This window comes from Ursus americanus, chromosome 20, assembly GCF_024610735.1.
Source record: "Ursus americanus isolate L20-20 chromosome 20, mUrsAme1.1.p, whole genome shotgun sequence".
In the NCBI taxonomy this organism is placed as follows: Eukaryota; Metazoa; Chordata; class Mammalia; order Carnivora; family Ursidae; genus Ursus; species Ursus americanus.
This window is the reverse complement of record NC_142146.1, coordinates 44,341,683-44,366,869: the sequence shown is the minus strand read 5'-3', so window position 1 is coordinate 44,366,869 and position 25,187 is coordinate 44,341,683. Positions and strand designations below refer to the sequence as shown.

The following is a 25,187-nucleotide window of genomic DNA, read 5'->3' as shown; positions in this document are numbered from 1 at the left end:
TTTAAGCCCTCTAATCCATGGTAAGCTTTTTTCTTTAATTTAATGTTAATTGGATTTGAAAAATGGCCTTTTGTGTGAAAACTTGTCAAAGAATTGTTTTAATTCTTCATCTGTACAATAATGAGATTAGATTTGACTTTTTCATTTTTCAAGTTCTGCATCAATGAAAACCCCTAAATAAGGAATTGATACCCTTTCTCTACATTCTTATTTCCTTGTCAGAGAACTTAGATGAATCAGTCCTAATGGCCTGACGCCTCTGGACCTCTGGAACATCATTACCTGTGTCACCCTTTAGGATTTAGTGTGTACCACATCCTATTAATTAATATTAATCGTAGAGCGTGAGTTCCCAATGGGCCGTAATGAGGTGTGACTCATTTTTACCCTTGGTGCCTGTCAGTCTGTAGTCTAAGTCAACGGTTGCTCAGACTGGCTGGCTTTAAGCATCAGCTGGTAGGCTTTTAAAACTAAATAACAAAACACAGGCTTTTATGCCTTATGCCTAGATTTTCAGATGCAGTAGGTCTAGGCTGGGGCTCAGGAATCATAATAGAACATCTTTTAGGTGATTCTGATGATCGTGTTTGAGAACCAACATTCTACACTGACTTGAAACTCTGTGTGTCTGATCTTAAGTGCCTATCTGCTCGCCTTTCTTCCTTCTGCCCGTTATGTGCCAGATGGGGTCTCTGACCTGATCCCAGACTTCTCACTGGGGTGAGGGCAGAATCACAGCCTGGAAACTTCATGTCTTCAGTGCCCAGACCCATGGCCAGCACTCAGGAGGTGCTTTTTAACTGCTTTCCTGACGATTGTGAGAAACGGAGTTTCAGAGTGTCTAACCCACACAGTGCAGCCTATCAGCTTGGCCGGTCCAGAAGTGAGGCTCTCCGGCATGCACCTCTTCTGTTAGTCATGTTGGCAATCCCACGGGCCTCCTTGTTTCACCTTGGGGAACTTCAAAATGTCTTGGATGATGGGTTGCCTTTCAGCAGTAGGGAAAGGGATACTTAGAAAATAACTCTCCCAGGGTCCCCAAGCTGGTGTGTGGTAGAGCTGGGGTTCGAACTCAAAACAACAGCATGGATTTGACCCCTTATTAATGCCTGACTCATAAAACCAAAGTTAGTGTCTTAATACAACACATAGAATTAATAACACCTATTACCTTAATCCTGGTCATATGCTGACAAAAATTATTATCCAAGTCAACTTTTCTAAAACATTGTTTTTTGTTTCATCGAAAGAAGCCATTTGTAGAAAAGACGAAAAAGAGTGTGGTAGTCATTCAGTCTTCTCCCCTCCCTCCCAAACACACACAATCTTTATTATATCACCCCTGAATTATGGTTTTAATTTAACATACATAAGAAAACCTAGCAAATATAAGCAGGCTCGAAAGACTAGTCACAAGTAATTCAGACACATTAGCCCAAAGACACCAAATTATTTATGATACATCATTCTGTTTTTCTCATAAATCTTGAAAGCAAAAACTGGCCTTGGTTTCTCATTTCTCAGGTGCTTTCCTCCGTTGAATTATGAAAAACTTCCGAAGATATAAACATCTCTATATACAAAGAAGCAGTGTGGCAGTATGTGTGACCTTACACGTTTTCCCCTCAAAACAAATCATGACAAATTTGCTTTGAACCTGTTCTTCAATTCTAGAAGGAAGCGAATCTGAAAGATACATAAACCTAAGTGGCCAAACTTTTATTTGAAAATAGCATAAAAATCTGAGTCGAGCTAAGCTGCTTGGAAAGTGGAAGGAATAACTCTCCTGTCCCTAAGCTTTGTCCGTCAGGAAGTAGATAGAATTGCCAACTCCAGGAAGAAGAGTAAGTCTGATGTCCCACAGGCCGTCGAGTTAGAGCAGCTCACCAAGGAGATTTAAACTGGTCCGTCTCCCTAGAAGGTAGAAAAGTTAACTATGACATCATTCTTTTCTTTTCTTTCCCTTTCTCTTCTTTTCTTTTCTTCCTTTCCTTTCCTTTCCTTTTTTTTTCTTTTTCTTCTTCTTTTTTTTTTTTTTTTTTTGCTTTCTTCTCTCCTCCCCATCACCCCTCTTCTTCCTGATTACTCCTGCCACATATTGGTTACCTATTGAATATTTTCAATACTTTTCTGACTGTTTCAGAGCTGTCATCTCTCACTTACCTGTGTTTAGGTGACAGGAGTTGAGGCTTCATTTTATTTTGCGTCATTTATTATTATTATTTTTAAGATTTTTATTTATTTATTTGAGAGAGAAAGAGCATGAGCAGGGGGAGCGGCAGGCAGAGGGAGAGGCAGGTTCCCCACTGAGCAAGGAGCCTGATGTGGGACTTGATCCCACAACCCCGTGACCATGACCTGAGCTGAAGGCAGACACTCAACCGACCGAGCCTCCCAGGTGCCCCGCATCATTTATTATTAAAAAACTTTTTGGTAAGAGGCACAGAGAACTCAAGTGATGAATACAAAGTCACAACTAATAAGTAGAGGAGTGAGGATTTGAACTCAGGGAGGTTGAAGTCGGAGACTGTGCTCTTCTCCTTGAAGCGGCGCTGCCTCACCAATTTTTATATCTTAGTAAATAACAATCAGGACAATGTGCTGAGCCTTCTAACTGTTGATATACATACATATTTATCACCCCATGTTAGACACGCAGCAACCTTAGGAAGTAGGTTTAACAACCACGTTTTGCAGACAAAGAAAACAGTTGCGTGCAACGGACTTTGCCAAGACTGTGCAGCTGGCGATCAACCCAGGTCTCATAGTTTGTCTTTAAGGCATGTTTCCATCTATTACCTCATGGAAGGCCTGTGCCAGGCTCAGGAATCTCTCAATAAACACTTTCTGCTTGAATGCGATGGCTCTGCGCACGCTCTGGGTAAAAGGTCTGCAAGAGGCGGTCGGGTAACGAAGGCTCGGGAAGTGAGGAAGCTGGCTGGGGTCACTCAGCCGGGAGGTTGTGGGACTAGGCTGCGAGCCCAAGTCCCCCCACAGCATCCCACCGGGGGGGATGCTGACCAGCTGTACGAGAGGCACGCCGCCAACAAGAAAGGAATCCTCAGCGGACCCATTGTTAAAAAATGCAGCTGTCATGCGCACTGAAGTATCCGCTAGTGAAGTTTCTTGATTATCTGCACGTTACTTTCCAGTGGTTCGGAAAGAGAGAGCGAGCAGACGGGAACAGTTTGTGGATCTAGGTGAAACTACATAGGTGTTCATCGTACTGTTCTTTACATTATATGTAGATTTGACTTTTTTTCAATAAAAAGTGGGGGAAGAAGAAAGGGAGGAAGGGAGGAGGGGAGGAGGGGAGGAGGGGAGGGAGGGGAGGGAGGGGACTTGGGGAGGTGTACATTCATCCTCAGATTCTCCAGTTCGCGTGCACGGACAGCTATGGAGTCCTTCTACTGTCTTCTGACTCTCAAGTAATTTATTCATTAAAATTGCTAAACTGCAGGGGCGCCTGGGTGGCTCAGTCAGTTAAGCGCCTGTCTTCAGCTCGGGGCATGATCCCAGGGTTCTGGGATCGAGCCCCGCATCGGGCTGCCTGCTCAGTGGGAAGTGTGCTTCTCCCTCTGCCCCTGTCCCTGGTTGTGTGCTCTCTCTAATAAATAAACAAATAAATAAATAAAATCTTTAAAAAAAACCAAAACTGCTGAACTACAGTATCTGTATAGGTGACACTCACTGAAAAGCTTCTATGTGCCGGCACCTATGAGTATGTTTGGAAATTTATAGATAATCCTCAAATTGAATAAACTACTATCTTCTATTCAAAGGGCAGCTGTATTTGTCATAAATCATGCAATGAAAATTTGCTTCCTAATTAAATATATGATTCTCTTCTGTGTAGGCAGAAAAAGAAATAATGAAAGTGTTTGAAATGAGCTGATTTAGCAAGTATGAATTCATTTTGGATGAATTACAAGATTTAGATGCTCAATATTCTTAACTGCTATCATAAAAATAATTTTGATGGATGATTAACTGGTAGTTTTCTTTTCTTCTCATTTGTGTTTCAAGACCAAGATATTTAAATACAACACAATAGAACTGAAAATTTATAGCACAGGGTCGCCTGAATGGCGCCGTCAGTTCAATGTCCTGCTCTTGGTTTCAGCTCCGGTCGTGATCTCAGGGTCATGAGATCAAGCCCCATGTCAAGCCTCTGTGCTCAGCATGGAGTCTGCTTAAGATTCTCTCTCCCTCTGCCCCTCCCCTCACTCTCTCTAAAATAAATAAATCAATCTTTGGGAAAAAACATTTATAGAACAAAAACTCAATAGTCAGTGAAATTTATTTGTAATACATGCATTTTATACTTGATTTGGGGGAACTTTTAATTTATATTTTGTATATTTTAAAATTTATGATTGTTAAACTTTTTTTTTTTAAGTAATATAAGCTGGAAGGACGGAAACAAGTCAAAGTCTTCTTACTGATCATTTGAGTTGGATTTCCTTTAGGTCTTTTTTAAATTCATAGTGTTTGTTTTTTTCTTATGTACATACTTGTTTATTCTGTATACTTTTTTTGTATCTTGCTCTTTTTATTTTTACTTTATCTTTTTTTAAAGTTTTTTTGTTTGTTCGTTTGTTTTTTTTAAGTAATCTCTATACCCACCGTGGGGCTTGAACCTACAACCCAGAGATAAAGAGTCACATGATCTTCCAACTGAGCCAGCCAGGAGCCCCTATATCTTGCTCTTTTAAAATAACACTATCTCTATTATTACAGTTTAAAAAATATTTTTAAGGTAGGGGGAATAAAAACAATAACAAAATAACTCTGAGAACATATAGAAGGAATCAGGTGGAGACTAGTGGGAAGACAGCACAGGACACAGGCTTTCCAACTGAATACATCTGTATATTTCTGACACACAGACAGAGTTTTTGACCTATATACATATATTGTTTATTAAAAAATGATTTGAATCATTTAAAATCAGGGCATAATATCATCTTAAGTAGATGGACCACAATTCATATTTATTTACATAGTTCTTCCTTATGGAACTCTTGAGTCCTGTTTAATTTTTTCCTCATACACCAATTTGTGTTTTTAAATATTTCCATGTGTGTTTGAACAATTGCCTGATCTGGTTTGGTCACTAGTTGAAATAATTGCACTGTCTTACTGTCCATAGGTTTATTTTTGTTTTTTATATTGTTGATAATTTACCATCATATTTGGAGACTAAATCCTCAGTGATTTCCTTTTATTCCCCCTACCTGAGAACCATTTCTCTTCTATATCAGAAATCTTATCAAAATATAGGTTTTGCATTGGTATGTTCTATTCTTTGCCAGGGAAAGACAATGCCCTGACATGCGTTCCACGTATTTCTTGGCAAATTTTATTTATTTATTTATTTATTTATTTATTTATTTATTTATTTAAGATTTTATTTATTTGAGAGAGAGAGCACAGGAGCTGAGGGGAGGGGCAGAGGAAGAGCGAGAAGCAGGTTCCCCGCTGAGCAGGGAGCCCAACTGGACTCGGGGCTCAATCCCAGGACCCTGGGATCATGACCTGAGCCAGAGGCAGCTGCTTAACTGACTGAGCCCCCCAGGCACCCAATTCTTGGCAACTTTAACCCGCTGTCTAGATCTACTTAGGGAATAGTGAGATAATTCTGGGCTGGACCGTGACGTGTTATTGTCGTCAATATGTGCGTATCACAAATGCCCAGTTCCTGGGGATCTTCATATAAATAATAATAAACGTTACTGTAAACCTTTATATGTATTTGGAGTCCTCTTCCTCCAGGACTGTGGTCAACGGGGTGTGAGACTGAAACGTTTGGTCACCTTTAGCCTGTGTTTATTAACATACACACAGAGCAGAACTGGGTCTTGGCCATACAATGTCTCCATTCCCCTGAGCTGATAGAGAGGGCTACCTGGCCTCTCCAGCCTGGGTTTGTCTCCACCTCTCTCCGTCAGCGCCAGTGGCCTGCCCTGGCCTCCTGCATGTTGAGAAGAAAGTGCCAGGACCTCAACTTACCCCACAGCAGCCGCAACACTGACAGTCCCCACACAGGGTTCCCAGGAGGCCGTTGATCACCTGGATGACACAGAGAAGCATCTGGATCCCTCCTACGACCAGCAGGATGGAGAAGAGGGTCAGATTCCAGGGCACCACGTCGACAGGCTCTTGGCACTTCGTCCATAAGCCCTCATCGTTGAGGTAATCCCTGTCGGGGACATGGAGTAGAGAAAGGAGATGTTTGTAAAATGTATGCAGTACCTTGGGCTAGAAGGACACCATCGTGATTTTCCTTTTGCAATACTTTCCACCAAAACATAAGGTCCATAAGAAAAATATCCCATAATAGGTGCCTGGGTGGCTCAGTCAGTTGAGTGGCTGCCTTTGGCTCTGGTCATGATCCTGGAGTCTCTGGATCGAGTCCCACATGGGGCTCCCTGCTCAGCAGGGTGTCTGCTTCTCTCTCTGACCCTCCCCGTCCAAGTGCACATGCTCTCTGTCTTTCTCTCTCTCATTCTCTCTCTCAAATGAATAAATAAAATCTTAAAAAAGGAAAAATACCCCATAATAACAATTTAAAAAATAACACCTAGCATTTTTATTGAGTATATACTATGTACCAGCCAGACCCTGTTCTAAACGTTGTGCACATATCCACTCATTTTTTTCTGTAGAAACCTTACGGTTCTTTTCTTCCATATCACAACAAATAAGGACATAGAGGCACAGAGAGGTTAAGCAACTTGCCCCTAGGTCACACAGCTACTAAGTGACAGAGTGAGTTTTGTGAGCTGACCAAGAGAAAAGATGAATCCAGTATCTACTATGGGGCCAGGAAAATGAAGACACTCCAGGAGCAGGCTCTCACCAATGTTCGTGGCCATTATCTTCCCTATTGCTAGGGACCATTTGGACTTTGGACAAATTTTCTGTCGAGTCTAGTGGCCATCTGAAGCCATGTAAAGTACAATCATGGCACATAGCTTAGTTTTTAAAGGCCTAATTCTAACCGAATTGTGAATTTGACTCAACTGTATTTTTGTTAACAGGCAAAGATTTAGTTACCTCCTTAAATTCCTTAATTCCTTCCTTAAATAGGGAAGAAATCATCTGCTGCCTTAATACATAGTTTATAAAACTTTGAAATACATATATATTTATAATATATATATATACTAGGAGTTCACTACATGTAAAGGGCATTTTGTCTTGAAGGAGAAATGTGAAGTATACTATCTTTAAGACAAAAACAAGAGTAAAGTAGGTAAATGTTGTGATTATTATAATTTCTTCTCACATTCTTAGAGCTACGAACTGGTCTCTCCCTCTTCCTTTATGTGCCCCTCTACCCTTTCAAGGGCTCATCTGGCCACTAAATTAACATCTCTACCTTATAGTTTCCAGATCTTTTTGACGACTCCTGTTTCTGACGAATTCTCCAGGACATCAGTACTCATTTAAAATACATTCTTATTAAGATTTTCAAAAATCTTTGGAATGATGGAAGATACCCCGGACTTTAATAGAGCAGAAGGAATAAAGGAAAGAAGGGGCATTTTGCTCTTGATTTCAAAATAAAACATGGCATCGTTTGTAGCACTGATTCACCTTTCCACGATTCCACCGCTTCTAGCTGCTCATTAGCTGGGGGGCTTGCATACGTACTGTAAAGTGGGAATAACGTCAAGTCACAGGGTTGCTGTGACAATTACATGAATTAATACTAGTGAAGTGCTTGGAACAGCGCCTAGTATATAGTAAGTGCTCAATAAACACTAGTGTGTTATTATTTTACTTAATCTGAGCAGTGGGGTCTAAAGGAAGGAGCCTGGTATTTTGGATTTAGTTGGGCCTTGGTTTGAATGCAAGCATTCCTCTTACTAGCTGTGTATCCCTCATACAAGTCGTATCCCCACCCTTTAGCATCAGTTCCTCATTTATAAAATGGCCTGAGAGCAACCTCACAATTGTGAAGACTCATGAAGATAATACACCTTATTTATTGTTGAATAAAACTTCCTTTGTTATTACTTAAATATTTTTAAAAACTCATCTTTCTGTTCTGCATTTTTCTATGTAGCCCTTTCTATCTTTACAATTTTCAAACTTGATTATAGAAAGTCACAGTATTTTCCAGGCACATTTTATAAAGAAAAGATTCTAAGAAGTCATTGCCAATCCCCAGTTCCTCCCCTCGGCAAGAGTCTGTGCAGAGATGGGACGACAGCGCCTCCTGGCGGTGAGATTGGCAAAACTCTCATGGGGGCTCTTGAAAGCAAGGGTTGCCTGGAGAAATCCTCTCAGTCCCACTCCTGCTGCTGCCTCCCCCCTCACAAACCACCACGAGCACCCATTCCAGACCCTTCTACTCTCCTCCCAGACTCTCAGGCTCCGTCTCTGAGATGCTGGCAATGACTTCTGTGTGCCACTCTCCAACCCCAGGAGAGAGAGGGCCCTAATTTTTCATGGCCCCAGTAGCTAGTCCTGTTTCTGCATTCTGTGAAGCAAGGAGAGCTGAAGCAGGTTAAAGCCACTTACGGGAGTTTTCAAGCATCTCATTATTGTGAAGGGCATTTCCACCTGAGTTGCAGCAATCTTTCATCCACATACGGATAGAAAGCGATGGATTTCCTGAAACTCACCTCTTCCAAGCAACAAAGAACACTTACTGTACTCACTCCCATGTTTTGGTGTGAGAGAGCTTGCCTCACCTCACCTTCCCCAGGGAGCAGAGAGCGTTGCAGCCCGACTGGGGAGTACTGTGCTTGGCCATGTCCCTTGTGCTCCCCGCCCCAGCTAACCGTCCTTGGCCTTTCCTCTGGCACCCATAGCTGCCCCCATGCCCTGTGCAAGCTGCTTCCCTTTCAGCAGCTCAGGGTCAAGGTAGAGGTAGCCAATTGTCTCAGAAAGGAAGACCTTGGATGGGAGGAGGTCCTACTTCAAAGGAAGCCAGGAGGGTGTATCTCAAAATGTCCTAGGTTTCTTTCTCCTTCTAGAATGCTTCTTTAGTATGGTTCTCACGATAGAAAAAGTTAACTGTCTTTGCTCTTTTAATATGATTGCCAACAGGTATTTCTGAGGAAAAAACAAAAACCAGGCTATGTTCTATGGCACTGAAGAGTCCTGAATTTTGTGCCCCAAGTTGGAAATCTCAGAGTTCACCTTAATAACCTCTGTCCTGTCTCCTCAAGCCTCATCCTCATGATTTCATCTCAGATGGTCTCTGAAATCCGTTTCCTTCTTTTGAGCCCCAATGCCACTGCCTCGCAGGTGTTCATAATCTTATCTGGATTACTACTCCAACCTCCTACTTTTCTCTCTTCATTACTGGGCCCTTGTTCGTCCTCTACGTCACTGCCGTCACGATCGTCCTAGAAATCCCAAGTGTTGGTGGCAAGCTCTGCTTGAAGTCCTCTGCTGTTCCCTGAGGCCCCAAAGTTCTGGCCTGCCTGTCCGTCACACCCCCGTGTGGTGTCCCCTTCTGTTCCTCTCGGCCACATTCAGCCTGAGCCTCAGGCTCACAGTGACGGGACACACTCTGAGCAGGTCGGCCCTTCCTGTGGTTGTCTCAGGACCTGCTCTTCTCTCTGCCCGAAATGTGCTTCTCCTCCCTCTCTGGAAGGCACACCTTTGCTCATCTCGCCAAACTGGGCCTTGTCACCTCCTCAGAGAAGTTTCCCTTGCACTCCACCATTTCAACCCTTTTTGCACTGTGAGAGACGTGTGGGCCAGTGTGGGCACCCTAACTAGCCCTGTGCTCACTGGGGCAGGGGCCACACGTCTCTCCCTCCCTGCTCCACGTCTGGGACAGGCTCTGGCACAAAGTAGTGTGCTGGCCAAGTGTTTGTTTGCTTTTTAAATTCTCCTTCTACTAATGACTAGCTATGGAGCCCTGGGCAGACTAACCTTTTTGAATTTCATTTTTCTACTCCAGGGATAAGAATTCTTCTCAGATTTATGAGGAAGATTAAGTGAGATAATGCATGAAAAACCACTTAGCCCCTAAACATGAAGAAGGAGAAGGAGGAAGGGGAAGAGGAAGAGGAGAAGAGAAGAGAAAAGGAGGGAAGGAAGGAAGGAAGGAAGGAAGGAAGGAAGGAAGGAAAGAGGGGAGGGGAGAGGGAGGGAGGTAGAAAGAAAGAAAGAAGGAAAGAAGGAAAGAAAAGGGAGGGAAGGAGTGGCAGTGGCTGCCACTGCCCTTTGGTGATAAGGAAAGAGTGTCCTGAGTCCTTTCGTTGGGGCTGATACATGCAAGTGGTTAATCAGTGCCCCTCACTGGTAACTGCGCATGTGCGTTAGATCTGCAGCTACAACAACAACCGCTAAGGTGCTCATGCCCTGGAGTCCCCGGGATAGGAAGTATCCAGGGAGGCAGAGGCCCTGAGCTATGCTACATGGAATCTATAATCATACAAAAAGCAGACAGTGCAAATCAACATCACTTGTGTTCTAGGGAAGACACTGTGCTTGGACCGAGAAAGACTGGAGTAGAGCTTCGGTCATTAAGAAACAGCCTCTCTCTGGGCAAGCCATGTGTCCTCTCTGGGCTCAGCAATCTTCCCTCTAAGGAGCGTTAATCCCACAGGCTTTTTGTAAGGATCAAATGAAACAGGTGGGCAAAAGCACTTTGTTAACCAAAAAAACACCAAGTGACAGAGGTTCAATTATTGTTGTAAGAAATTCAAGATGAGCCCCTGCAGGCCAAGGGAAGGTTTGGAGCTGGCGTGGGAGATAAGGTCTTAAAGGGATGTGAGTTGTTGCCTCAGAAGATAGGACACAGGATGTAGGAGACAATGGAATGCCGAGGAAAGCCTGCCAGGTGGCAAAGAGGATGCATGTGATAAGCTCCACCTAGACCCCCCTCCCGAAAGCCCTTCCTGTGCCAGTCGTGGCATATTTCATGCCTTGTACAGAGAGAAGACTTGCACCTTCTGTGGGATTAAATCCCAAAGTCAGGGCATGAGGATAAAAAAAACCAACCATGGATGGTCGAAATCACTCTTAAATAGCCTCTAGATCACCTGGAAAGTGTGGTATCCATGGCATCACATGATAGTTTGAAGCCTCTATGTAGGCAGGGCGGTAGGCAAACCTCTCTCCCTCAGATAATTATCAAGGCCCTGCCGTGCACAGAGGAGGGCGGAGAATTCTGACAGGCGCTGCTTGCCTGCCACGTTGACTCTACTCTGTTTTTATTATTACACCTCAGTGACTGCGACCAGCTCACGAGTGGGGCAGTTGTGAGGAGAAGACGCGGGAACATAGGAAAGCATCCACCACAGAATAACGTACAACAGATGCAGTAGATGTGATGGAAACTTGCCTCACCGGAAGGACAGAGTACTGTGAAAAGTAGTTTCCTGTCCTTCCCCCACATCGGCATTTCCTGCAGCGGCCCACAGGCCAGCTGTCCCTCTCCTGCCCTTGGGCTTCCGTCCCATTCCATCCCAAGCGGGGAGCCGCTGTGCCAGTGGAGGGTGTGAGGGCCTCAGGCCGTTGGCTGCCTTGGGGTGGGGGGGTAGGGCCAGTGTTGTGTCTCCTTTCTCCCTCCTGTGTTTTGGGCATAGACTTATTCGAATCGATTTTAAGTTCGGCGGTCAAGTAACAATACATAGAAAAGCATGTTTCGTTCGGCACTGAGGCTGCGGGTGGAGATAATAGGAGCAGGGGCCATGAAAGGAGACAATCTGGAGTTTCGTCAACACACCCCTAGGAGGGAGAGAGGGAGCTATCAGGGGAAGAACCTCGGGAAATGGATCTGGTGTCCGATGTCTATGCTCGTGCAGGCCTACCCCAGGGCAGGTGGACATTGAAAGGGGGCTTGCCACAAAATAATCAATACCTTTGGGAACCCCTGCATGCGATGAGGATACTAGAGGCCCGTACCCCTGTTTAGAGTGCGGTGGGGATGCTGTCTGACGTGAAACCCCATGACCCGTATCAGCACAAACCAGCACCTTCCACCTCCGCGTGGAGAGCCCGTTCTTGGGCTCCTCTACTCTCACTCTAAGTGAGCACGCTGAGTTAGTAAACTGGTGTTCAGATTTCTCTAGGCATGGACCCATCCTCCCCGTGTAGGAGGACCCCACGAGGGCGTTTCCTGACCAGCTAGGCGTGCCAGTCACGGTGCCAGGCAGCCGTGGACAAAACGACGATGGTCCCAGGCCTCCCGGAGGTCAGAGCTGGCGCGGCACTGCCTCGTAAGGCGTCTGCGACGGTGGCAATGTCCTGGGTCTGCGAGGGCCGACGCAGTTGCTCCTGGACACGCGTAGCTGCTGGTACTCGAAATAGGGCTAGTGAGACTGCGGAAGTTTGATGTCTATTTCATGTAAATGAATTTAAGTTGGAACGGGTCCATACGGCCACCCGCTACTGTGGGCAGAAGGATGTGCCACGTAGGAAGACTGGAACTCAAAGGCAGGAGACACGAGTGTGAGCCCTGCCTCGGCCCTCAGCTAGCCGTGTTAGAGCTAGCCGGACTCAGCAGGCCTGCCTTGGCGGGGACTAACGACCTCTTGGGGTTGCTGTGGGGATTAAATCATAAATTTGTGGGGAAAGACGTTTATCAACTACGAAGTTCCCTGAAAATACGAAGTGTTATTTTATGAGTTCTATTGACATTATCTCTCATGAAGAATCTCCAGTATCACCAGTGTCATTTCCCATAAATTCAAGCCTTAAAAGATTGTTTAGTCATAGAGCATTTGGGGTATTAGTGAAAGCCTTTGAGCCCTGTCACTGAGTAGTCATTCTCGTTTTCCAGTGTAAGATTTTCAGTGGACGCCACCACTTTCCATTTCCTGATATTATCGGTTGGCTCGTGTAGCTGCTCATAAATGTTTGGGTGTCAGCGATGGCACCGCAGATCTCCTTGTCTCGGGCCAGCTGCAGCACCCGCTCTCGTTATCTCTCCTGCCGTCTGTCAAAAGCGCAATTTGAGGTGAGATCTTGGGCAACTTCACTCCACCCACACTCCAGCTCGGCCTCAGAGGAGCGACGCGCCTGAGACTTGTTAAATGAAGGACCCATGCAGGGTCCCCCTTGGGCCATTCGCCTGCCCGTGCCCCTTGTGGGGACCTGGGGCATTGCAGGATGTACCTTACCCTTCGTGGAAGGGGTAGCCCCACGTGCTATTGTCCATGAGACACTTAGGACCCCTGTTGATTGAGATGGCCGAGATGACAAATGAGTATCCAGCACCCAAGAATCCAATCACAGCAAATATTGTGGAGGTGAACATCTGAAAGAGAAGGAGAGAGAGAGGCAGGTTCTTAAGCATTCCCGAGGTTGCCCCCAGCACACCTAACCGGCTGTTGTTGAACATGGGGACTCCAGGTAATTTAAGGGGTAAGAGCCAGTCTTCACAGCAGGTGGCCGGTGGGGTCTCCCAGAAGGAATTTCGGTATCTTGTGTCCCCTCCTTCTCCCGCATCCCCATATCTTTTCTTACTTGTTCATTGATGATGGAAGTGTGAGGTCTGGTTGATGCCTTTGAACCGTGGTTTTCTAACCTTGTTAAGAAAAGACTCTCCTCATCTCCCTCCTCAGGGCTAATATGAAAGGCCAGCCAATTTAAACAGATTTTAAAAAAAAAGATTTTATTTATTTATTTGTCAGAGAGAGAGCACAAGTAGGGGAGCAGCAGGCAGAGGGAGAAGCAGGCTCCCCACTGAGCAAGGAGCCTGATGCAGGACTCGATCCCAGGACCCTGAGATCATGACCCGAGCTGAAGGCAGACGCTTCACTGACTGAGCCACCCAGGCACCCCGAAAGGCCAGCCTCTTATAGCATCAGAGAATCTTAGAGTTGGAAATGATCTTAAAAGTTTTCTGGTCTAGGGACAAGAATTTAAGCAAGAGTTTAAAAGTCAGCAGGCCCAGGCTGCAATCATAGCTTCGCAGCTTTCCTCTGTGTGGTGACTCTGCATAAGGGATGTGTCCTCAGAATCCTAGTTTTCTTATCTATAAAATGGGCATGATAAAGCCTGCCCAAAGGTCTGTCACGGAAAGTAGACGTGACAACCTAAGTTAAATGGCAGGTACTTCCCCCCCCCTTCTGTGTATTACTAACAATCTTATCAAAGGATATATTTGGGCACGGGGCAGGGCGGGCATGGGTTTGGGGATGGAGAGGACCTGATAGTGCCTGGACGATTGGAATTTATGTAACAATGGAGTTCCACTTTAGCTGGTATTTGGTTTCATATCAAATATTGATGTATTTTTGGTGCCACTTTCCAAGACTGAGCTCTGCCCCATGTGCCTCGTGAAGGCTTGTGTGACTTCCTATGTCAAACTGACCGTCCCCTCCTTCATCTCTTACCCCCAGTACTCCGGACTGTATGAACTTCTATCGCAGCACAGTGCCCACAACACACTCACGTATAGCCTTTTATGTCTGTCTTCCCCTGAACCAGAGCACAAGCTCCTTGCAGTCGTGGACAACGAGTTATTTGAAGACAGATAGGACATTGCTCTATCCCTACCATCATCTATCTAGTTTTTCTTCTTCCTACCTTTTCAAAGGCACTGGATAACTACTTGTTGGATGTTTTCAAAGACCATGGTTTCATGTCACTCATTATTTAAATTTTTCCCCTTAATTTTTGTGTCTAGTCCATTCTCACCATTGGGAACATTTGTGAATATAATCTAGGTCAGAAGTAAATGAAAATGTTGGTCAATCTGTCATGTTAGAACAGGCACTATCTTTTCCAAAGGATGTCTAGTTGAATGACTTAGGAAATTGCTGGGTTATATCAAGCTAAATAGATTTCACTCCTGTTTTACTCCTAAAAATCTTTATGACATGCTAAAGTCTGTGAACCTCCAAGAAGGGGATACACTATGTATTCTGGAATATACACAAGCTTACCTCTGAAAAGTGAGGGAATTGCCTTAGGGCTGAGTCCTTATTTTATCTACCAGGCAATAGGGCACTTCCTCCAGCACTATTTTGAACAACTGAGTAGTGCAGGGGGAAGACATTAGTAAGAAACAACCCAACTAATGTTAGCTGACAGAATTGTTTGAAAAAAGTTTTCTGGACACAGATGTATTAATTATTCCAGGAAAGTTGACCCCATCATTTCTAGTTCTGAGTGTTATAGTTAACAAGCCTTGTAAAGGTCATCCCGAATGAGCACACCTAGTGTTGACAACTGTGAGGATCATCACGTGTCACTGCAAGAGAAGCGTCCAAGTACTACTGCCTTTGTCTTTCGTGAATTGGTATTTGTGACTGAGTGAAATTTCCACTGACAGCATCATACATGGATCCAAAAATGTTATATCCAAACTTAATGGAAGAGAAGAGAAGATGTACTATGGGAAACTTCTGATGGCTCCAAAGGTGTCTTCAGTAGTAGCAGAGATACTGATGTCAAAAATGCATGAATAGATTTAAAAATTAATGAGTGGGGGGGGCGCCTGGGTGGCACAGCAGTTAAGCGTCTGCCTTCGGCTCAGGGCGTGATCCCGGCGTTACGGGATCGAGCCCCACATCAGGCTCCTCTGCTATGAGCCTGCTTCTTTCTCTCCCACTCCCCCTGCTTGTGTTCCCTCTCTCGCTGGCTGTCTCTATCTCTGTCAAATAAATAAATAAAATCTTTAAAAAAAAATTAATGAGTGGGGGAAAAGTCCTTATCTCAAAATCACTGTATTAAAATTTTATAGAATGTGATTAAAATATGCATATGTCATTCAAAGTTTATATATTAATGTCAGTCAAAGAGCTTTTTTTTGAAACTTCTTTATGGGAAAATGGGAGATAGTTTTATATTCGGTTTTGCCTTATGTTTGGGTATACATGGTGACTTGCAGAGTTTCGCAATCTCATTGGAATCTATAACTTTTTTCCATGAGTTCTTGCAAGAACACACTTTAGGAAATGCTGCTCTAATTCTTAGTGACAGTTTCTCTGCCTGGTTCTCTGTCTCTGAGCTACCTCCCTGCTCCAATCAAATCGCCGTTCAGTTAGAAACAGCCAATACAACTCTAGGAATGGCCAGAATGTTCTAGTACGGCAACTGAAAACTTAAACTCAGGGCAGTTTCTTCTAATGTCACCTCTCGTCCTTTCGGAATGAGGCTCTGAATGGTCTGGAAACATTTGTTAAAATGCAGTTCTTCGTAATAGATTGGGTTGTCTCAATGAAAAATGGATTCTATGACGAAAAGTCTCTCACATCTTTAAACTGGTTAAAAGTCTTCAAAAGTCAGGATTTCCACTAAATCCGTGGTTAAATATTCTTACAATTAATTTTTGTGAAAAAGATCTCAAAAGTCATCTAATGCAATCATCTCACTTTCTGGCTAATAAAAATAGCTCCCTTCAGCGAGAATCTTAGAAGCCTTATCTCATTTAATCCTCTCAACAAACCTGAGAGGTGAGTGTTATTATGGATGGTATGGGCTCTCAGAAATAAAACAATATATAAGGAAAAACATAGCTTTTTGTTTACTTGACATTCTGATCTTGAGTTCTAATTATTAGTCAGGAATCATTAAACTACTGACTAAGAATACAAGAGTATGTAAAATTGCTGTAATGACGAAGAAAGATCGCATCTCCAGGAAGCCAGTTTGGAAGTCTGAAGAGACCTGTGTTCCGGCCCTCAGCATCACTGAGGCCCCCCGCTTCTCTGGCCTCAGCTTCCTGTGGTAAACAGAAGAAGGCGGGAGGGCAGTTCTAGAAGGTCGCCTCAGCTAAAACAACCCAGGATTTCAACATCTGCTGACTGGTAGTGAGAGGAGAAATCTGACTCACGCTATCCTGCTGTGTAAGCTGAGTAAAGGATTTTAGCTATCACCCCTGGAACACCTTAGCAGGCAAATATTTAAAGATACAGAAAATGAGTACAAATGCACATTCTTCGTGTTAGGCAAGTCTGAGTAAATGAAAAACCAGGTTAACATAAAATATCAAGGAGTCCCTATTGCAAGGCGCTCTAGACCAGTACTGTCCAATGGAATTTTAATGAGAGCCATATATGTAATTCAACACTTTCCAGTAACTACAAAAACAAACAAAACCCCAAAAAACAAAAACACTGAGATTAATGTTAGTATATTTTCTTTAACTCAATATATTCAAAAAATATCATATCAATATGTAATCAGTATAAAAATTATTAATGAGATAGCTTCCATTTCTTGCCCTAATTCTTTGAAATCTGGCGTGTAGTTTTTACTTATGATACACCTTAATTTAGGTTAGCCACATTCCACTCTCAATAGCCACATGTGAACAGTGGCTATACCATACTGGACAGCACAGTCTAGAACCTTTGAAAAACTGATTTTTGGTAGTAAAAGTTTAAAAAAATACATGGATGTAGTCTGCACTGAATTTATGATTATGGTTACTCTCAGGAAGAAGGGAAATATGATAGAAGAGAGAAACACAGTGACTCTCAACTGAATCAATAATGTTTTATTTCTTTATAAAACTATCTGAAGGAAACACGGCATCAGGTTACAACTTCAGAAAGCCACAGGTGGCACGCTCTGATTTTGTATCCAAATTTGAAATACCTTATGTTAAAATAAATAAAACAAACAACCCAAACTGATTTTTCATAACTTTTCCAGAATGGATGAACCACATGAAGTAAAGTAGATTTTAGGTCACTTTGCTTTAAGTAATTCACATTCAGAAGTCTTAAAAAATAATCAAATTCACTACTTAGAGATACTATCAGTCTTAAAACCACTATGGAAAAACTTTATCATGGGTTTCATGATAAAAAATTTTTCACGTTAAAAGTAAAGTTATTGGGACGTCTGGGTGGCTCAGTTGGTTAAGTGTCTGCCTTCAGCTCGGGCCATGATCCCAGGGTCCTGGGATCGAGTCCTGCATCAGGCTCCCTGCTCAGTGGGGAGTCTGCTTCTCCCTCAGCCTGCTGCTCCCCCTGCTTGTGCCCTCTCTCTCTCTGTGACAAATAAATAAATAAAATATTTAAAAGTAAAAAAACCGAACTTCTGAAACTAATAATATACTATATGCCAATTAATTGGGGAAAAAAAGTAAAGTTATTGAGACCAGGTTGAGTATGTGAGAGTAGATGTTCCAGATAGGTGTTAGTCAAAGTAAACAGGCAAAAGGCCTGGAAAATCTCTGAAAGGAGACACAAAATTGGGCAGAGAGGTAACTTCTAAGAGAAAGAGGAGTTGCCAGACTTTAGAGTCAGGAATTGCTGCTCCCTTTGCCATTTTTTATACCATGGTAATGCTTTCCCTGGTCTATATGAATAAGTAGTAAAGACAGGGCACTACTCCACAGCGGTCAAGGGTGCGGGGTGCGGGCAGATTGATCTGGGTCCGAGTCTTGGTTCCTCTCTGGGCAGGTTAATCTTTCTAAGACCTCCATTTCCTCTTCTGTAAAATAAGGCTCAAAAATAAGTGCCTGCTCAGGGAGATCATGATACGTAAGATAGCCTAATCAATAGTAAACAGGGAATCCAAAGTACACATCTCTACAGGATCAGATAACCCCCGGGTGGGGTAGGCTGTTAGATAATGCTTAGTACTTCACTGATAGGATATCTAGAAACTTCTTTTTGCCTACTTGGATAATTTCCTGTGGCATTAATAAGCATTCAATCAATGTCATTATTATATTGTAATATTTTTATTATCATATCCTCACACACTCTTACTTTCCACAGCTACCTAGAGCATAACACTGGGCAGAAAAAACAACAGGCCGACTCTCAGCACACACATTCTGTTCACATTGCTAAAGAAATGTGTTTGTGTATATGCTGGAAATACTTCCCTGGAAAAAGAAGATAAAAATGCCCTCTTAACAGAGGCCCTCCAATTAATCATTTGTCGGCTTTAAAATCTTCCTGTCTCTCAGGCAGAGGACCTGGCTCAGCTCTGCCACTGCCCACAGTGTGTTCTTGGTCAGATGTGTGCCTGGGTCGGCTGCACAAGATGGCACAGGCCCTGGGGCCTGGGAAGGGAAGAAACCTGGGAGGTTTGGGGACATAGCTTTTAGAGACGTGAGTAGTAGCGACCTGTTGGGGAAACATTTCTGGTGGGTGTGAAGGTTCCTCTTTAACAGTTATTCTGAGATATACAGAGATTACCTGAAGCATTTTTTCTCTTAGGATGTTAATGTTGCATGTTTTCTGCTTTGGCCAGGCTTGGGAAGGGGAGAGGCCTGGGGGGATGGGGTGGGTTGTGGCCATCAGAAACTTAACTTGCATGCACCTCAGTTTCCTAATGCCCAACTCAAAGGGTTAGTGTTAGAGAGTTGGGCCTGATAAATTTGGGAATCGTCTGAAATCCCTCCTGAGTGTTCATTTGCTTCACTCATTCAACAAGCATTTATGGAGGATCTGGTGTCCTCACCACCCAGCCATTGGGGCTCCTTTCCCCTCTGGGTACACCAACACGTGCACCATCCTCCCCACCCCTCGAACTGTCCTTAGGAAGTTACATGCGTGTATTATCCATTTCATAGCAGAGGATTTTGAAGCCTAAAAAACATTTGGTGGGGGCGCCTGGGTGGCTCAGTCGTTAAGCGTCTGCCTTCAGCCCAGGGCGTGATCCCAGGGTCCTGGGATCGAGCCCCGCATCGGGCTCCCTCTTCCTCTGGGAGCCTGCTTCTTCCTCTCCCATTCCCCCTGCTTGTGTTCCCTCTCTCGCTAGCTGTGTCTCTCTCTCTCTGTCAAATAAATAAATAAAATCTTTAAAAAAAAATTTGGTGAAGAAATAGGATCCCATATTTTATTTCTTCTCTCAAGATAATCTATTATTTCAAAAGAACTATCTTTCTTGAATCCCCCTCAAACTGGCTGTCATTCCGAAGAATGCCAAGGTAAATTTCGGGCTCTGCGCCTTGGGCCTCAGGAAGTGCTCCTTCAGGAGTGCTCGCACAGGAGGTGTCCCTAGGGGGCACTGGTGAGCCAGGCACCGGCTCGGAGGAAGTGCTGACTCTACACTGTATAGACTAATTTAAGAAGTGACAGGACCCTCCTTGGCAACAGGTCCGTCAACCATCTGGCCCTGCCTGTGGGTGGGGTGCGCCTTTATCTACCTGACATGCTTGAAGGATGCTGAAATGCTTGCCTGCCTCTAATAACTCCTTTATCAATCTACCTTTAAGTTCTATTATTAGATATTCCTTTGAGTCAAGGCCAAGGTCTTCAAAAGGCTCTTATTAAAGCACAGACTTAACATGAATGAGTGCATAAAATTAATTAGCTGTTCTATGGACTCCGAGAGACTTTTTTTTTTTTTTTAAAGGATTAGGGGCTTGGAGACCCTGACCAGCTGCAGATAAACTGCTAGGAGGCCACGGAGAACCTCTTATAGGGGAGGAAGAGGTTGAGACCCAAAAACAAACCCAGGTTTGGGTTTTCAAAGCCCATTTCGGAGTCACCCTCATCTCACGTTTTTTGCCCCCTTTCTCGGCTCTCATGTAGCTTAATTTTTTTTTAAAGATTTAATTTATTTATTTGAGAGAGAGACAGAGCATGAACGGTGTGGGCAAGGGCCGAGGGAGAGGGAAAAGCAGGCTCTCCGCTGAGCAGGGAGCCTGACGTGATGCGGGGCTCCATCCCAGGACCCTGAGATCACGCCCTGAGCCGAAGGCAGACGCTTCACCGACTGAGCCACCCAGGCGCCCCTCCTGTAGCTTCATTTATTTAAAAGAGTGCAGACCCCGGGGCTAGGCTTCTGGCGTGCTCTGCTCCAGAGGAGAGCTGGCCTCCATCTTCGTTTGACCAGGAAACTACCGGTTAGGTGAGCTCAGGATTTTTTCCAGCTCATTGTCTTGCTTTATCCCTGCAACCACCATATCCTGCTTCTACTATCTATCGATTGTTATACCCTGGTTTTACACCCAGGGAAAGGGAAGAGAATGATGCAGCTGACTTCTGAAAAGTATTCCCGAAAGACGCGTAGCAAAGAAGGGAGGAGAGGGGGAGAGAGAGAGAGGCCAGGAGACAAAGGAGAGCAAGGTTGTGGAGACAGCAACGGGAGGTAGCCCCACAGCCCTTGGCCTAGTGTGTGGCTGCCTCATAGGACTTTGTACTCAGCTGGATTTTCTAAACAGTGCTCCGCAGAAGCCCAGGGTTCCTTTAAACGCCCGAGGGGAATGCCACGAGCCTTTGGAAAAATAATCCGAATCTTCAGCATCAGAGTACTGATCGAAATATGTTGCAGCTTCTTCCTTTTTGTCCGACAAAATGTTTGTAGACTCCTTTCTTTAAAAATGATGATTGCTTAGTGCTCCAGAGCCTCAGAATGTTAAGGAAACAGGGCTCTGCAGCCAGGGCATGAGCTCAGTGGCCCTTAGGGGCAGGGCAGGGACCGGAAACGAAGCGCTCAGCCATGCGCACTGCAGGCCATCGTTGTGTCGAAATGCAAGCCAGGTCAATTTTTAATGTTTTGAAAAAGAAGTAGGATTATCTAAATACTTCTGTAAAATATCTCTAGTTTTAAAAGATGGCAGCTGATTAAGAGCCAAATCAAAACCTGGCCACCTAGAGGGAGGCCGTCCCTGGTCCAGGGTGGCTGTGGCTGGTTGCCTTGGTTTACAGTCTGGCAGAGCTGGTCCTTCGATGGGCACTGCCCCTGTGGATGGTTGGATGGTCGTTTGGAGGAGTCATCCTCAACCCAAGCCAAGGGCACATCCTACATGGGGGGTTAGGGAGCCCAGACAGACAACTTGAATGGGGCAGACAAAATGTTTCAGATTTTATGAACTCAACTCTGCTTGTAAAAGCATGACTTTCCTGCCTTTCTTTGGAACTTCACTTAACTCTAATTAAAATACAGGTTATATACAATACTTTGGATATGATTTCACTTTTCCTTGTGGTTATGTATAAACTTAAAAAAACAAAACCAAAAACATCTTGTTTTAATTCTGAGCCTTCTACTCAGCACCAGAGAGAGAGAGAGAGAGAGCAAGCACAAGTCGGGGGAGCAGCAGGCAGAGGTAGAAGGAGAAACAGCTTCCCCACTGAGCAAGGAGCCCAATGCAGGGCTCGATCCCAGGACCCTGGGATAATGGCCTGAGCCTAAGGCAGACGCTTAACTGACTGAGCCACCCAGGCGCCCCTGAGCTGTTAGATTTCTAAGCAATGACTTTTTTTTCCTTTTCATCCAATTCCTTAATTGCCATTTCTTTTTTCAAATTCTCATCTTCAACTTACTCTCCAAAAGGAGAATAACAGGATTACATTTCAAAGGGCAAATGAATTATAGATGTCTTCCTTTCCTTTATAATTAATTATATGAAAATATCATGTATAAAACACATGTTATATAACTATATCAAATAAATTTTGGTTAAGTTTTACATCTCTCTGCTTTTAAATGTTACCATAATCAATGCTAAAACAATGATTGATGCTTGCTTGGGACTCATGATGGTGTCCAGAAGGTAAGAACATTCTCTCTGAATGATCTTGGCACATGAAAACTGTAATTGCATATGCCAGTGCACTAGCTTCAGCCCTTCATTGGTGCTCAGTCAATATTTCTTGATTGAACAAATGAGCAAATAATAATGGGAAAGAAATATTAGAAATGATTCTATTTCGGAACAGATAGCTACATCTTTTCCTTTAGAAGTTAAGGTACACTTGTATAATTCATCACTGGGGTCACAAATCTCCTAGATGGACAGTTCAGCCTCGGGGAATTAGAGCAGGAACCAGCCTTACTCATCAGCCAGCCAGTAATTCCAATTCAACCTTCATTTTTGCCATATCAGTGCACCCAAACTCTTAATATTTTTCTTTAAGTCAACACTCTATTCATTCATATCACCACTGTGAGTGGAGGGCTAGAATCATTAACAAAGATAAAACAGTATTATCAAATTTTTAGTTACTGTTGCTTGTGTTGCTGAAGATGCGGTGTTCTCCCTCTGTTAGAAAGGGAGGTTATGAGGGGTTTGGGATGGTAAAGACTTATTTCCATCCAAATTTGAGTTTCTCTTGATGAAATCAAAAGGATTGAAGGAGAACTGACAAGGGAATGACTTTCTATGCTATTGAAAGATATAGCACACCTGAGGGCCAGCAGAGCTTGTCCCATACTTGGGAAATTCTGATCTCGTTCAACTTCCTCATTTTACAGATGAGTAAAAGGGAGGCAGAGGTCAGTACAGTGACTTGCCCAGGTGCAGACATGGGACCTGACCCCACTTTCCAGGCTGGAACAGTGATGCCAAATCTCTCTAGCTCACCCACTAAAAGATGCATGAGACAAGAAACAGAAGTCCTGAGCCAGAATCTGGGCACCGAGACAGTGAAGCTGGTAGTGGGGTAGATGGGGAATTTAGGAGGCTCTTAGGGAGGGGCTGTTATCATCTGTCATGCCACCCTCACTCCCTTTACAGATGAGACAACGCAGGGCCAGGGAAGAGAAACGACTTGCCCAGGGTCTCAAGGCCTCTCAGTGGCAGAGGGAGAGCTACAGCCCCCACCTCTGCCTTCCATGCCTGCGTTCCTTCCATGGCACCACTCCAGTTTTCCAGCGCTGACATCCCTGCCTGTTTGCAAAAGCTAAAACGATACTCACACCCTTTAAGTATCAGGGCTATGGTATTTTAAATGTTATTATTGTTACTTTGCACCAGCAAGACATCCATATCTACCGATGCCCCAGCTGCCTCCAGAGCTGGTGGCTGCCTGGGGGCGGGTGACTCGGCGCTGTCCCCGCAATGCCCAGCACAAGGAGACAGTGCACCCTGGAGTCACTCCCGGCGGCGCGGAGGCAGCGGCCTTCCGGTCACTTACCGCGAAGCGCTTCCCGCAGCTCTCGTTGCCACAGCACCCACAGCAGTCATTGTTCTTCAGGCCCAAGAACACCAGCGCGGGGAAGATCATCTGCCAGCGAGAGAAGCATCTCAGACGGGGGCTGACACGGGAAGGGAGAGCCTGCGCCGCCCGGCTGTGTGCAGAGCCACGTCCCTGATCTCAGACTCGGGGCTGGTGGGCATGGCGAGAACTTGCAGGGCTCGAGTAGCCAAGCACCGCTGACTTTCGAGGGTCCAGAAGGCCCAACCGCAGCTTTGGGGAGGCCAGATTTCGAGCTCGGACACCCTGAGTTTGCATTTATGTGGTGGGTTAGGATAGCGATAAGCAACTTGCCCTCAGGGACACCTGGGTGGCTCAGTTAGTTGGGCGTCTGCCTGCCACTCCAGTCCTGATCCAGGGTCTGGGAATCGAGTCCCGCATGGGGCTCCCTGCTCAGCAGGGAGCCTGCTTCTCCCCCTGCTTGTGCTCTCTCTCTCTCTCTCTCTCTCTCTCTCTCTCTCTCTCTCGCTCTGGCAAATAAGTAAATAAAATTAAAAAAGAAAGAAAGAAAGAAACTTGTCCTCAGTTGTTATGAAAAGTGAGTCTCTTTCTAAACTGACTGGAAACGAGGGGTGAATAGATCATTGGTGAGTGAGTGCAAGCGGACTCCCCCGACACCCAGGTCTCTTGGTGGTTTTCAGTCAGTCAATTTGCCAGAAAGTGTGGGTCGACTGCCCCCAGCACGATCTTGTTAAAATAGAGAAACTATGTAGCCCTCATCTTGGTTGATGGAATTCAGTTGACCCCTGAGAACTGCCAGCCCAATCTTGGGAATTCATTACTTAGTAAATGTAGTGGAGATGTCCGTATCAGGACCTAATGGAGAAGGAAAAAAATAAGGCACTGACTTGCATCATGCAATGCTTGGGCTCTTGTTAGCAACTAAGTATCTTCTTGTTCAAAAAGTACCCAATTTTAAAAGGATTCGGCAAAATCTTTGGGAGGATTTTAAGGCTTCCCCACTTACCAAGACCCCGCTTCCTAATATTCCTCCGAAAAACCAGACCTCGTCAGAAAGGTGGTCGTTGTTGTCTATCACTTTTCCTCCAGGAAAAAATAACAGGATGTTAGCCAAAAAGCCAAACAAGGCGAGGGGGATGAGGGTGCCCCCCAGGCACTTGGCACAGCCCCCAGTGCACATGTCGGGGAAGTACAATATAGGTCTGCGATCAAAGGCCCCTCACTGTCGCCTTCACGGGGTCTCTTCAAAGTTATGGGCGAGTGTCCTGGTAATTGTCCCCAGTTCAATCCGTATTTTGGAGCGAAGACCCGAACCAGCCTGTGAGCTCTGTCCTTGGAGTTGCTTCTGCTTCTCAAATGTGGCAGAACCTTGATGGCGATGGACATTTATACATTCTCCCGGACCTGAAG

At 44.7% G+C, this 25,187-nt stretch overlaps 1 protein-coding gene across 1 annotated transcript; it reads right to left on the bottom strand.

Moving 5' to 3' along the window:
• Positions 1-1,435: 1,435 nt before the first annotated feature.
• On the bottom strand, positions 1,436-25,187 carry TM4SF4 (transmembrane 4 L six family member 4). Its single transcript, XM_045812895.2, has 5 exons — positions 24,784-25,187; positions 23,757-23,846; positions 13,098-13,234; positions 6,013-6,202; positions 1,436-1,914 (listed from the first exon to the last, which is right to left on the bottom strand). Exons 1-5 carry the CDS (start codon positions 24,955-24,957, stop codon positions 1,897-1,899), a joined length of 609 nt encoding a protein of 202 aa, XP_045668851.1. The 5' UTR covers positions 24,958-25,187; the 3' UTR covers positions 1,436-1,896.

Excerpts from the sequence above, each read along its gene's own strand:
- TM4SF4 (XM_045812895.2), bottom strand. The coding sequence starts at position 24,957 with ATGTGCACTGGGGGCTGTGCCAAGTGCCTGGGGGGCACCCTCATCCCC. Across the intron at positions 13,235-23,756 it reads GCTGCGGGAAGCGCTTCGCG|ATGTTCACCTCCACAATATT; the intron begins GTAAGTGACCGG and ends CTTCTCTTTCAG. Across the intron at positions 6,203-13,097 it reads GGCTACCCCTTCCACGAAGG|GGATTACCTCAACGATGAGG; the intron begins GTAAGGTACATC and ends TGTCCCCGACAG.